This window comes from Lepisma saccharinum, chromosome 5 (assembly GCF_977018435.1).
Source record: "Lepisma saccharinum chromosome 5, izLepSacc3.1, whole genome shotgun sequence".
Lineage (NCBI taxonomy): Eukaryota > Metazoa > Arthropoda > Insecta > Zygentoma > Lepismatidae > Lepisma > Lepisma saccharinum.
Window position 1 is genome coordinate 89,432,242 of NC_139233.1, and position 15,933 is coordinate 89,448,174.

Below are 15,933 nucleotides of genomic sequence, written 5' to 3' on the forward strand. Positions count from 1 at the left end.
ACACCAAGACCCCTCTCCAATCTCTACAGTTTCAGTTATAAGTTTTCGCTAAGCTCCATGAGGTGGTTAGTTCTAGCTACGTATTTCTACATTTTTTCATCACATCCGAAGTGCCTCCTTTTTTCTTTATGCAGTACTTTTCAAAGCAGTTTCCCCCAGAGAAGGCCCAGAGCTGCAGCTCTCAAGGTCACCCTAAATCCTGATCTCATCTTGACCATACCCTGCATAATTTTGCACCTCCTAAGCCTACTAGCTGCTTCTAATCATAGAAGTATTCAATTGATGACAGTTTATTTTGTTTCAAGTTCTCTAGTAATTTGTCTTTCTAATGACAAAGTTAAGACAGCTTTTTATAGGATGATGATATGTGAACATTTCTAGGATAGATAATATTCATGAGTAAAATAAACATGTAATGAACACCAGAATACACTTATTTATTGAAACATTCACATATCCTCAAGTGTATGTACTTAGTGAATTTGATTGGGTGGGCAATCAGGTGGGCACAGGATTTTTTGGGTGGGTGCTTGCCCACCCGTGCCCACCCCTGTCGCCGTCCCTGTTTTGTGTATATAATTTCTCTGATTTTTTTGTAAATTTGTGTATAAAAAGATACCCAAAAATAACCGAAATTATTTTTCTTAGATATTTGTGTTGAACTTTACACTAATCCCCTTCAAATTGTTCTCTATGTGAATCAATGCACTTGTCCCAACAGTTTTTCCACCACTGGAAAAAGTTCTGGATTGCTTGGGATCAAATACTTTTCAAAGCCATCAATATATTTTCATTCACTTCGTCCACATCACTTGATCACTTCCCTTTCAGAGTTTTCTTCATTCATACATGGAAATAAAAAAGGAAAGCCACACAACCTAATATGCCACTCAATATCCCTCACCCTCCCCCCCTAATCATATGAAAAAGATTGACAGCTCTTTCCCTTCGACAATATGTCTTCCCAACCAAATAATAACACAGGCCTGCATTTTTTAACTTCATGTCTAGGGTTTGGAAAATTGTAGGTGATATTTACTAATTCGACCACACTGATTTCGAAAATGGCATCCTTTCCTCTCTATCACATAATGTTTCCTCACAATCAAAACCTGTTAAAACTGCCATTCCCACACTACTATTTAAAAACACAAACGTTAAAAAATCAATCTAAAAGAAGCATTTTAACTTTTTAACTCTTTAAGTTGAGTGGTTGATGTTGAAGCCTGCGTCTATTTTATAATTTTTGTACTACAAATAGCCTAATATGAAAATTTGTAATGTTTACAGTGATGTGCGGTGACGTCGACACTTGGGGTAGCAGTCAGTGGCATGCTCAAGGGGTGGGGGGTTGGTGTGGGTCACACCCCTCCCCCCTTTAGGGCCCAGTATTCCTAAAAAAAAAGAATGTCAATAATAGGAAAAGATTACAAAATGATGAATGAGTACTAAAAAAAAGTACACGTAAACCCCACCCAAATTCGAAAATAAAAAACTATTTGATTTTACTACTAAGCCAGAGATCCTGGGTTAGAATCTCAGCTTGGCCATGGGTATTCTTTGTGTGTGTCCCTTCATCAATTTTATCGTATCATCTTCATGATTAGCCAAAAGTGGTGGAAAAACGAAGTAAAATAAACCAAATCGAGCAATCAATCAATGATTTCATTTCATGTTTTTTACTTAGTGTTGCTTTTTTGTCACATTTGGTCAATTGCGAAGATGATACGATAAAATTAATGAAGGTACAAACACAAAGAACACCCACGCCCAGGTAGGGGTTCGAACCCGGAACTCCTGGTGTCGTAGCATGCTGTGATAACCACTCCCGCACAGTTGGTTGATTTGGTGTTTTAAGTCCACTTTATGCATAGAAACAAAACAGGAAACAAAATACACTTTTTTGTAGTTTCTTCAATAATATTCGTTTGGCTTTTTGAGTTCTGAGATACATTTTTCATTCCAAATTATTTCATTATTCACTGCAGAGTACAACACATAGGACAAGAATGCGCACTCATCACGGGTTCTAATCCTGGCCTGGATTGTTCATATGAGGTCCCTTCATCAATTTAATCATATCATCACTCATCCTCATTTTTGTGATAACCAAATGTGGCAGAAAAGCGAAGTAAAATAAACCAATCCAACAACAATATGAACGCGCGTTCTCTTGCCCAAATAAATACATTTGTAGCTATTTATGACTGTTAGAGGCCAAGAGTAGTAGCTATATTTAAATAAAACACTACTAAAACGAGAGTGAGAGAGAGCCTGAGCTCATATTTGTATTTTAATCATTATATATTCCATACTTGAAAAAGAAGAAAGAAAGCATAACATTATTGTCTGCACATAACACGTTCCCATTTCATAAATAATAAAACTACATCCCATATTATACATACATATTGTACGTGTAAAATGTTGTGTAAATACACAGAACTGCAGAAAAATTTACCCTGAGTTCTTTAGAGGTTTTACAAAAAAATCTATGAGAAACCAATCCCCTATCTGTCCTATAGCAGATAGACTGGGCGACCTGAAAGCACGGGCTTTCAACCATTGCAGCGGGGAGAGGGGACAAGGGAGGTAGAGGTAGAAACCTTCCTTTTTTTCGGGCGGCCATTTCTACCTAGAAACTGGTCAGGCGGAAGAAGAGCGAGCTAGGGTATCCAGCCAGCTTTGCCCGCGGAGAACACCAATGGACGAGAAGAGCGTGGAAAAAAAGGTGTTGCATATGAGATGTGGTGGCTTTAACAAGACAATAAATATTGTGATTTGAATATCATTCGAGATGTGAGATTTATTGATCTATCTCTGCTAGACTAGCTACTCCTCAGTGCACGTCACTGAATGTTTATCACTTTTAATTTCTGGTAATCGAATTGAAAGATTTATATTTGTGTTTCCATTTTAGTATAAGATACAAATACAAGGTCTTAATATCGAAAAAGTATAAATACTTAATATTCATAATAAACTAAACAACCATTCTTATCAACCACAGACCACACATTAGTTTAATTAATTTCAATTAATATAAATAATACTCTTATTCACATTAAAAGTATCACTTTGAGAGTATAAAACACAGCTACTTCACTGAGCATTTCACAAAAGACAACTGACTGAAGATTGCATTAAACAATTGGTGATGTTCACTTAGGTATACAGAGTCTAGCAGTGATAGATCATGCTCTCACATTTCTAATCGCAGTATTTATTGTCTTGTCGAAGGCACATTTCATAAGCAACAAATCTTTTTCACGTTTCACGTTAGCCTTTACAGGATTCAGGTAGAGACTGCCACCAAAGGAAAACAGACAATTTCTATTTCTGCCTCCCCACCATTTACCCACCGGCCGCCGCAAACGTTGTAACAAATTGCAACATTGACGTCACAAATTTTATTGAAACAATACAATCTATTCATTTGTGTGTGTTTGCAAGTATGCAGAAAACAAGGAGGAGAATGGACGATGCATTAAAGATTACAAACTATCAGTTGCCACCCAAGTTCCAAGGTCACCACATATCACTGTAAACAATCAAGCAATACAGCTAGTTATTCCTCTTGAGACTTGTTCCTTTTCTGTTATGACTCGTAAAACTGACTTGAATACTTCACATATCTTATCTCTCATCAATCATTATGTTGTGTTAAGAGGCATGATTTAAATGCTTTATATTCTTCAAATACCTGTAAGAGACAAGACCAAAACAACAAGTGACAGGTGACAAGCGACAGCAAGGATTCACACTGAAGTGACAAACAACAAGCAACACGAGTCCCTTTCGTCTATAAGCAAGCATTCGCCATGCTTGCATGACCAACAGACTGAAGCGACCTGATGCACTTTATTGAAAAAAGACCCATTCCGAGCAACATGCAAAGGACAAGCAAAATGTGTTGTTTGTTGCATGTCACTTCGGTCTGAAAACTCCTCAAGTTTTAATATCATACATTTATATATTAATGAGAATTTTGTATAAAACATGTTATTAAAAGTGATAAATAATACAAATTTTCATATTATTTGTAGTCCAAAAATTATAAAATAGACTAATATGAAGACTTCAACATCAACCACTCAACAAGTTATGGTTTTAACATGGAAGTCAAGAAATTTAGTAAATTTCGCACACATTACATTAGAAAAATTTTAATTTCCATAGGAACCCATTGCCGTCCCAATTTTGCACACAAATAGTCAATTGATGTCTTCAAAACATATATTTTTTTTAAAAAAATACAAAATTCAAATTCCACAGTTATGTTACATTTCAAATTAAAGCTCATTAAAAGCAGAAGAGAATTCCACAAATTTGAGCTCTCTAGGTCAAATAGATTTTGATCTACAGCTGTTTATAGATTTCAAAATGTCGTCAAATTTTAGGATTTTCACTTTTTTGAAAGTCTATAACTTAAAAACTAAGAGCCTAAAAAATCGTAAATTTGACCGTTTTTATCCTCTTGATAGGTACAACGTATAAACAAAAAATCTAAAAGATCTGAATCCTAAATGTTCAAAAATATTTTTTTATCGGTAGATTTGACATGGAATAACCCTTTTATATTAGTTTAATACAATTAAATAAGGAAACAAATGTAAATTTCGTTTTACATCAAAATAACATTCATAAATTTTACAATTTTGCAGCAGTGGTGAACTTTACAAGCCAGTAAAATGGATAAAGAAGTCATTGAAAAAATATGTTTCTAGTGGAGAACAAGTTCCAGAAATTGATACAAGAAAGGCACCAAAGCTTCACTACACATCACAAAATCTTGATTTGTATGTTATAAGTGAGGTATGTGTGTAATAATTTAATATCCTTTATTCAGTGGCCAAAATTGTGGAAATCTTTAAGAATGTTTCTAAGGTTTGATGGCTCACAACATCAAACTTTTTTACAAAATAGTGCCATAATATTACATATTCTATGTGATTAAATGTATCCAGACACATCACGAAACATGTGTTTATCATAGAGGGCGACACAGTTTTGCCATCTACTGTGTGGAACACATGGTGAGTGATCTCAATAGTCTTCAGACAGTGCGAGACAGCAGTATTGGACTGTCTGAGGAACTCACGGACTTTCAACGTGGTCAGGTGGTTGGGTGCCACTTGTGTAAGAAGTCTGTGAGCGAGATTTCCACCCTCCTAAACATACATAGGTCCACTGTTTCCGATGTTATAGTGAAGTGGAAACGTGAAGGGACGTGTAAAACCCAAAAGTGTGCAGGCCGACCTCCCATGTTGACCTCCAGTCAACCATCAAGTGTTTAAGAGGGTCATACAGCATAATTGTCAATCATCCATCGCCACCATAATACAGGAATCCGACTGCACCAGCATCTACTCCAAACACCACACTGGTCAACAGCCAAAATGCGACATGAGTGATATATACAATTTCTAGTCAATATTGGTCCCCATAATATGAAACTGTCGTTAAAAATCTCAATTGACTAATTATAATTGAGTTACAGGGCATTGTTGATTTGGGGTAGTTCCCTATATATATGGTATTGCATAGATGTAAGAAGTACATGTTGAGTTTTTCTTTTTTTATCTTATCTTTGTTTATTTGTTGTAATGAAAGGGGGAACTGTTCAATACCAGCCACAAAACCTCTTTATTCATTGTTTTGTGAGGTGTTCATTTGTGCAGACGTGATTGTGGCTTTATAAAACTAGGTTGAGTGTGTACATTTATCGAAGATCATTTTTGTATATTACGTGGTCCTTTTATGGTAAGGTTGGCATATAATTAAGTTGCTGAGTGATTTGGTAAAAAGTGGCACGCAAATGCATTAACAATGTTAACAATTTCTGTTATGTTTGGGGTCAAATTGTGTTTTCTGGACAGCGGAGAAATATTACCCCTGCTGTAAGAACAGCCTACAATCTGTATTCTGTAAATACTGCAAATTTGGAGATGATGATAAGACTTGGGTTCCACATTTCTGTTGTAAGACCTGCTACATGAATGTGCTGGACTGGTTGAATCACAGAAGACCATCGATGCCATTTGCTATTCCCATGATTTGGTTGGAGCCCAGTAATCATACAGACGATTGTTGTTGTTTTTTTTTCTTTCTTTGTATGGTCCCGCCAATACAACGTATGTCCAATACTAAAAAGAAGACAATTGTATTTCCAAATATTCGTTCTGCTACTCGTCCTGTGGCGCATAGTAATGAACTACCTGTTCCAACACCCCCTGAATCCTATTCCGTAGACTCACAAGACGAACCGTACTATCCATAACCTTCCACATCTACAGATCCGGATTTTGCAGGTGATGTTAAACTTACAGAACAGCGCAAGGTTAGCCAGAGTGAAATGAATGATTGAGAGATCTTGAACTTTCAAAAGCAAAGGCAGAGCTATTAGCCTCCAGACTTCAACAATGGAATTTTCTGGCTAGTAATGTGAAGGTGTCATTTTATCGCGACCGTCAGAAAAAGTTGGAATAATACTTTTCTATCGAAGGAGATCTGATATACTTCAGTGATATTAATGGTTTATTGGGGGCAATGGGAATTAAGCTCATCTGTGAAGAGTGGCGGTTGTTCATAGATGCTTCGATATTAAGTCTAAAAGCTGTACTGCTTCATAATAGCAATCAATTGCCATCAATCCCTATTGGTTATTCTGTGCAAAAGAAAGAATCGTATGATAGCCTAAAATTCCTCCTTCAATCAATTAAATACAACAACTACAAATGGAAAATATGTGCAGATTTGAAAGCCATTGCTATTTTAACTGGACTCCAACAAGTCTATACCAAATATTGCTGTTTCCTCTGCGAATGGAATAGCAGAGAGAGCTTCTCATTTCATTAAAAAGGATTGGCCATTACGTCAAAGTATGGAAACTGGAAATATGAATGTACAAAATGAACCTCTCGTTGAATCTGAAAATATTATACTTCCTGCACTTCATATAAAGCTTGGACTGATCAAAAACTTTGTCAAAAAGTTGGATCAAAACTCTTTAGAATTCAAATTTTCTAAAGAAATCTACAAAAATCAGTAAACAGAAGATCAAGGAAGGAATTTTTGTGGGCCCTCAAATTCGTCAACTTCACCAGGACGAGATCCTCGAACACCTGCTAAGTGATGTTGAGAAAGGTGCATGGAGTTCTTTCAGAGAAGCCTCAAACAATTTCTTGGGAAACAAACGTGCTGAAGACTATGAAAAACGTGTAAATAATTTGGTTTCATCGTATCAAAAAATGGGTTGCAGTATATCCCTTAAATTGCATTTTCTACACTCTCATCTCAATTTCTTCGCGAAAAGTTGTGGGGAGGTAAGTGATGAACACGGTGAGCATTTCCCCAACAAATATCTGTAATCGAGAAAATATACCAAGGGATATGGAGTACAGGAATGCTTGCTGAATTTCACTACAAGATGGAAGCAAAGAGGAAGCAGATTTAATCCCACGTAAGTAAAGAACAAACCATACAGTAGTATAGTAGAAAATATTTATTTTGTGATTAATGTAAAAACTTTCATTCATGCATTTACTTGGAAAAGGCAAATGGAAATGTACCCATCTTTTGTACCATTCGTATAATACAGTAAAAGTGTAAAAGTCACATGCACACGAAGCATACGTCATTCCACTACGTTTCAACATTGGGAAACCCGACTTTTCGACAATACCTTGTATAATTCTTAAACCGGAAGTCGAGTGGCATTTTCATTGTCAGTTTCGTGTTCAGCATTATGAATTGATGCAGAAAAGTGAATTTTCATCCATCTCGCAAAAACAAATTAAAAATTTGTTGACCAGTGCACCATAACTGTTTGGCACAAGGTGCGGAAACTTGGTTTTCATGGCCGAGCAGAACATCACACTGGCAAATGCCAAATATCACCTCGTGTGGTGCAAGGAGCATCAAAACTGGACCATAGAACAGTGGAAAACCATTGTGTGGAGTGAAAAATCATGGTACACAATGTGGCGATCTGATGGTAGGGTGCAGGTGTGGCGAATGCCTTGTGAACGACATCTTCCAGCCTGTATAGGGCCGACAGTGAAATTCGGGGGTTGCGGAGTTACAGTGCGGTCATGTTTCTCCAGGAGGGGCTTATACCCTTCTTGCTTTACGTGGCAATGTCACGCCACAAGCTTACATTGACATTTTAACTGCTTTCATGCTGCCTACCATCGAAGACCAGTTCGGGAGATGACCATTGTGTCTTTTAACATGACCGAGCACTTGTCCATACTGCAGGGCTTGTGGGGGAGTGGTTTGATGACAACAACATCCCACTAATGAACTGGCCTGCGCAGAGTCCTTATTTGAATCCCATAGAACATCTCTGGGATGTTTTGGAATGTCAACATTGTGCTAGACCACACCGACCCACATCGATACCTTTTCTCATTCCGGCGCTCTGCAAGAAATGTGCTGCCATTCCCCAGGATACCTTCCGCCACCTGATTGAAAGTATGCCTATGAGAGTGAAGGCTGTCATCAAGGCTAAGGGCAGGTCAACACCGTATTGACTGCCAGTGTTCCCGATGTAGGGTGGACCAAACTTTTACTTCATTTTCAGGTGGGTACATAGAGTATCATTAGAAAGTAAATTCAATGCAGAACATAATATGGCAGAGCTCAAAACATGTCACCATTTGTGTAACGTACAGGGTTGGGCACAATAAACTGACCCCTTCATCTTACTCAGTCTCAAACTAAAGTTTCTCCTAAATGAATGTGCTTCAAAAATAAGAAGACATGCAGCTACAGAGCGAGGGGGAAGATGGGGAGAGTAGTGGAATGGCCGAATATAGAAGAAATAATAGTTTGAAACCAAAAGAGTGAGAAGGTCTGACAAGATGAAGTGAGCTGGTTTTTCTTGTCCAACCCTGTACATTGCACAAATGTCCAAGGCACATTAGTGGATGTATCTTGGATATTTGTACCAAAGTTCAGGATATCTTCAGAAGGCATCCATTGGATATCCCTCTGATATTCTTTAGTCCATCCAGGGGACATCCAAAGAATATCCAGAATGTTTCATGGATATTCTGTGGGTCATTTTTGGATATGTTTTGGACATCCTGTGGATCATTTTGGACATATTTTGGATATCAATGCTACTTGGTTCATGTGAACGAGGCATCATTTGGATGTCAGCCATTGGTGATCGAAGTGCCTAAGACGTAATTAAAATCTCACATCGGACTGTACTTTGGGGAACTGATTATTAGTATATTCGTGTAATCGTGTAATTCGGCAAAAATCACCGGTTCGCGAGTGCGGGGTAATCGTGCTGTATAAAAGACAACGTACTGCACATTTGCTTCATTCCTTCCGGACACAACAGGAAGATACAAATCGTGGTGTACACTTTGACAGGTGTTGTGTGCACCGATAATATGTTCGAAAACGCAATTGGGGGGTGTTTTTCACCAACTTAGGCGTCTTCGTAATTTGCTTCCCGTTTCCTCAAGCTCCGACAATGAAAAAACAGGACTTTGAAACACCTAAATCCCCTCCACTCAGGACTGCTCGATACAGACGACGTGGTTTTCAGCTTTCCTCATCACCCTAAACTACAGAAAACCGAATCTACAACTAGTGTTTCCAACAAGAGGCCACGTGATAGTGGCGATTTATCTGGTGAGGATTCCTGAGTGGATGCTGAGGGCTTTCAGCTCAGCAAGAAGACGGCAAGGAGATTACCGATATATCAGCCAATATCCATCCCACTGAATAATCAATTTAGTGCTCTTCAGGAACACGAAACTGAGGATGCTCCTGGTGACAAAGGGGATGATACAACCACACGAAATTCTATTCAAGACACCCGTCGAATGAAACCACCACCCATATATGTGTTCAACCTTAACAATTTCTATGCCCTCTCCCAACACTTCAAAGCACTTAAAATTAATCCTACAATATACCATACTTCTACTGGATCAAAAATTCACTTTGCCACTATGGAGGAGTATAATATTGCTATTGATCATCTGAAAAGTCATAATCTCGAATATGCAACCGGGACTCAAACAGGGGTTCCGGTACTTCGAGTTGTACTGCGAAAACTTCCAAAGGATACAAATATCATGGATATCGGCAGATTCTATCAAGAACTAGGTTATGATGTGCTCAAGGTATCTCAGTTGAAACAGAAGGATCAAAATACCCATAAACTCATGCCATTAGCTCTTTTTCTGCTGACCATTAAAAAGACTGAATTTGCGAAAGGAATCTATAAAGAACCATATTTTGAACAACACCGTGTGGTGATAGAGGAGAACCACCCACGGCAATTTATACAGTGTTTTAAATGTCAGAGACTTGGACATGCCCAACAGAACTGCAATGCCATAGCTCGCTGTGTCAAATGTGCTCAATTACATGATACACGGAAATGTCCTAAAAAAGACCGTACATCACCTGCTAAATGTGTAAACTGTGAAGGTGACCACCCTGCTAACTTTCGCGGTTGTCCAATTTTCCAACGTGTACAACGTGCGCAAGAACTCCGCAAAAATGGTGTACAGTCTTCTTCCGACACTCCTAAGCAATCACCTCCTTCCTTACAAGACCAGACAGCTTTCCCTGCACTACCAAACACTAGGAGTTATGTTACTGCTGCAAATACAAAAACTAATACAAGAGGCCAGGAATTTAAGGACATTTGGACTAGCATAAAAGAAATTTACGATTTCAGGGGTTTTCTTCAAAAAATTAAATCTGGTCTACAGCGAATTAGTCATGCCAAGACAATCGTAGATAAGTTCAGTGTTGCCATGGATGTTTTGGATAACCTTTTCGGAAATGGCCCGTAAAGGTACTCCGATAAGTAGAACATTGACGTGTGTTCAGTGGAATGCTGATGGAGTTCGTACTCAATTCCTGACTTTCAAACAATTTTTACGTGAATATAATGTTGATATAGCTCTGGTGAATGAAACGCACTTGAAACCCTGTAATAAATGGAAAATTGCAAATTATACCATTTATAGAAACGATCGGTTCCCGGGATGGAAATGAGGTACGGCTGTAGTTGTGAAATCTTCGCTATTTGCACGTCAACTTCCAAATCCAGCTTGAGAAGCTTTAGAAATCACAATAATTGAACTATTAACTACCACCGACCCACTAATTTTGATAGCAGGATATAACGTTCCAGAACAGCTTATTCCTATACAAGAACTAGAGACTGTTTTTCGCTTGGGCCGCAAAGCGATTTTAGCTGGTGATCTAAATTGTAAAAACCCTGCATGGAATTCGCGTGTAGTGAACCGTGGAGGTGTCTCTCTTCTCCAAAGTGTCCAACAATTGAACTTGCCCATTCTTGCCCCAAGAGAACCCACTCATTATCCACGAGGACGTGGACTTCCAGATGTGTTGGATATCTTGATATATCAAGGTGTAAATATTATGACTGGTCCCTATGTTATTCATGATCTAGACTCGGACCATCAACCAGTACTCTTTGAAATTGTTCATCATAATTTATTGAAGCCTCCTCCTCCAAAATATCATGTTACAACAGACTGGGATGCTTACAGTCGACAATTAGTGCCTATCATTGACTTGCATTTAGCTTTAAAAACCCCAGCCGAAATTGATTCGGCTTTACAAAACCTTACAGCAGGTATACAAACTTCTTATCTTCACTCCACTATCAGAACCCCTCAGTTATACAATAACTATGGCTGTCTATCCCGTGAGGGTATGATCCTCCTGAACTGTAAAAAATATTTCCGACGGAAATGGCAACAAACTTATAACTATCGCTACAAACAGTTGTATAATCAATTTCACGATCGATTTCGCCGATATATCATTCGGCAGCGACAGGCAGATTGGGACACCGAATTCTCTGGGATATCAATGCAGGATAGTAGATTCTGGCAATTATTAAGAAATTATCTGCGAAAGAATCCACAATCTGCTGCCTACCCTCTCCAGGGTCCAAATGGCATGGTGTACACACCAGAGGACAAGGCTGAAGTGTTCTCCAAACATCTGGAGGACCAATTCCACACACCAGATCAACCGCATAATGGCAATTATATCCAGAAGAATCAACATCGACTGGAACAATTACGTCATGAACCACTCACAGCTTATCCACTTCTCACAACCCCTCAGGAGGTGAAAGGTGTTATAAATCTTCTTCGACCTGGTAAGGCACCTGGCTTTGATACTATAACTACATTACAACTAAAGAACGGCCCCAGAAAATTGCTAGTTTTTCTAGCAAAAGCCTTCAATGCCATATTATCCTCTTGCCAAAACCAGGAAAGAACATTCTTCTACCACAGAATTATAGACCTATAAGTCTTCTGAGCCATGTTAGCAAAATCTTTGAACATATACTACTCAGACGATTACAAGCTGTGGTGGATGAAAAAGGCTTGCTACCGTATCATCAATTCGGATTTCGTCAACATCACAGTACTACTACGCAACTGGTCCGAGTAGTGGAGTATGTTACAGGAAACTTTAATCTCAGTCGACATACTCTAGGGGTATTTCTTGACTCCGACAAAGCCTTTGATCGAATTTGGCATTCTGGATTAATTGTGAAACTATCGGAATTGGGAGTTCCTATTTATTTGGTGCAATTATTGGATCAGTATTTACAAAAGAGACAATTTCAGGTGCAATTTTTAAGTGCTCGATCTACTGTTAAGATCATACATGCTGGTGTCCCTCAGGGAGCTGTTTTATCTCCACTTCTGTTTGCTTTATATATCAGTGATATCCCTGCTACTCATAGATGCATGTTAGCTACCTATGCAGATGATGTTGCCATCTTTACAAATAGCCCTTTACAAGATCTATGCTATAGCAGGATGAGACAACAACTATTAGAGTTGGAAGATTGGTCTACTCGCTGGTGCATGAAGTATAATTCACTGAAGAGTGCTGCGGTTTTATTTACACGTCGACATAGACAGGGATCTTCTATACCGGACAAACCTTTTACCACATATCTAGGAGTGGTTTTGGACAGAAGACTAAATTTCCATAAACACATCTCAACTGTGACAGCAAAAGCACAAAATCGAGTTGGACAATTGTACCCAGTTTTCCGAAATCCTACCTTGGGACTGACGACTCGCTTGCATGTGTATAAGATGATGGTACGTCCCACACTCCTGTATGCAGCACCAGCTTGGGGTCATCTCCGACCTTCAGTCATAAGGACATTGCAGATTATACAGAATAATGTTGCTCGACTTATTACTGGCCATAGCCGAGATACTCGTATCTTACAAATCCATGAGGACCTTGAACTAGATTATGTTCAATCTGCTATATATGCCATGTGTTACAACTTCTGGAGCCAGATCCAACAGCATCCAAATCCAGCGGTTCGGGGCATTGGAACTCGACCACAGGTCCGGATGACCCACTCCATGCCCCGAAATTTTGAACAAATCTAAATTCAAAAATGCTATTGCATTATTATGTTATATGTTACATATACTCCCTGTTTATGAGTACTTCAAAGTACTGTTTTCAATGGAGCAGATTAGTGTTCCTTGATAGTGCAGCTATAAAAGCACAGATTGTGATTTTGTTGTTTGTTACTTATTGTTACTTATATATTGTTATCATTATTATTATTCTATGTGGTTATTTTATGTTTTGTGTCTTAAAGTGATGTGCAAAATGTAGTTTGTGATTAGAACTTTTCATCAGTGCACCGAACTATGTATGGTTTGAAAAATAATAGTGATTATTTCCTTCCTTTGTCAATGCAAAATTATAACAAGGAACTCAACAATTTCAAATTAGTGAAATAATACAGATGAACTATTGTCCAAATCCCGGCCGACAGTCGACCCGGGTTATAGCAAGAAAAATGTTGTATATACACTATTTTGTAAGAACATGATAGTAAGTCAAGGGCACAATGGTCCCGATACTTACAAAAAACCTGTTAATAAAGCATTGGCATTGGCATTGGATGTCATTTGATTGTGGTTTGTGGTAAGATATGATATATTCTGAATTGGAATTGGATTAATCTGGACATTTTTCACATATTTTGGATACGAAAAGGGCATTGCTATACTAGATTTATCTTTATGCATATCAAAGAACATGTGCACATAAACATACATCTGTACATCCCAATAATGTTTTACATTCACACACATATCTGTGATAAGTCGTGTGTGCACCAAATTTGAGCTTATTCTTCACTATCACAGGTAAATACCAATCCCTTAATGCAAACCAGTGTGGGAAGTTAGAGAGACAAAGACTTGTAGCAAAACGACTTTTACCTAATCTTGCAATCATGCATGACTTGCTGGATCAGACAATTGGTCTATGCAGGATGCTGTGTCTTTGGGTGATGTTTGTGAGTTACGATTTCAGACCGCATCACAAGAGTCTTAACATATACGTGAATGATAGACATTATGAATGAACCTTGCCACAGATATCAAAATATACCATGTGGATATATCCCATATCCCATTGATATCCAGCACTGGAGATCCCAATAATAGCCAGCGTTACAGATCTTCTTGATATCCAGGACTAAATATCCCATGGGTGTCCAATGAATATCCAGGATTGGGTATCTCATGAACATCTTATATGATATGATAACTATGAATCTGATCTGAAAATTGTGTATCCCATGGATATTCTATGGAGATTTGTACTGTATGGGCAGGTTGCGTAATTGTAGTTGATTGCTCTATTACCAAGGCTAATCCATACAAACCTCTTTCTCTTTCAGGAGCTTGCATTGACAACAGATGCAATTTGTCTCACCACTTCATTTCCATTCATACTTCAACCGAATTCAACATTATTGTCAGCATGGAATATTTGTGTTACTCTCTCTGCACTCATAATAGCTTTGACATATCCATATGTTATTAGCTACACCGGCTATTTTTTCACCAGTGCAAATGTTTTGTTCAGTGTAGTTGATGTTTTATTTTATCTGGACATAATTATCCAGATCTTCACAGCTATAAGAACAAAAGATGGTACGTAATATTTTTAGAATTTTAATTAACTGTCTATATCTTTTAACAAGACTAACCCCATATGCTAATGAAATTATAGGTGATTATCAATGTGGATTTAAAAGTAACAGATCAACTACAGATCATTTTTTTTACATAAGACAGACACTTCTGGAAAAGTGGGAATATAATCAAAGTGTCCATCAGCTATTCATTGATTTCAAAAAAGCATATGATTCAGTCAAAAGAGATAAATTATATAATATATTAGTCGAGTTAGGAATACCTAAGAAGATTGTTAATATGATAAAAGTATGCACCAGTGAAACAGAAAGTAAAATTCTTGTGGGTATTAATGTGTCTGACAAATTTACAATTCTTGATGGGTTAAAACAAGGAGATGCATTATCTCCATTGCTCTTTAATTTTGCCTTAGAATATGCTGTTAGGAAGGTAAAAGAAACTAACAAAGGACTAAAATTAAATGGTGTGACTCAGTTGTTAGCATATGCAGATGATGTAGACTTATTAGGGTATGATATAAATACAATTAAGAATAATGCTAAAATAATTTTCAAAGCAGCTAAAGAGATAGGTTTGGAAGTTATCAAAGAGAAAACTAAATATATGCTTACAGGTTGAAACCAAATGTTAGGTAATAATCAAAATCTAATTATTGATGAGAACTCGTTTGAACCAGTTTCCAAATTCAAGTACTTAAGAGTAATACTAACAAATGAAAATGATATTAAAGAGGAAATAAAAAGCAGGCTATATTCAGGAAATGCATGTTACTTTTCTCTTCATAAACTTTTGTCTTCTCGTTTAATATCTAAGAAACTAAAAGTTAAAATATACAAAACAGTAATTTTGCCTGTATTATTATATGTATGCGAAACTTGGTCCCTTACATTGAAAGAGAACATAAATTGAGAGTATTTGA

The 15,933-nt window shown here is 37.6% G+C and overlaps 1 protein-coding gene across 1 annotated transcript in view; it reads left to right on the forward strand.

Moving 5' to 3' along the window:
- Nucleotides 1-15,019, forward strand: part of LOC145988140 (cyclic nucleotide-gated channel alpha-1-like) — a 103,369-nt gene extending 88,350 nt beyond the window's left edge. The window contains exons 9-10 of the mRNA XM_083122971.1: nucleotides 4,665-4,815; nucleotides 14,756-15,019. Coding sequence (XP_082979097.1) covers nucleotides 4,665-4,815; nucleotides 14,756-15,019 — 415 coding nt within the window. The remainder of the gene's footprint in view (nucleotides 1-4,664; nucleotides 4,816-14,755) is intronic.
- Nucleotides 15,020-15,933: the final 914 nt, after the last annotated feature.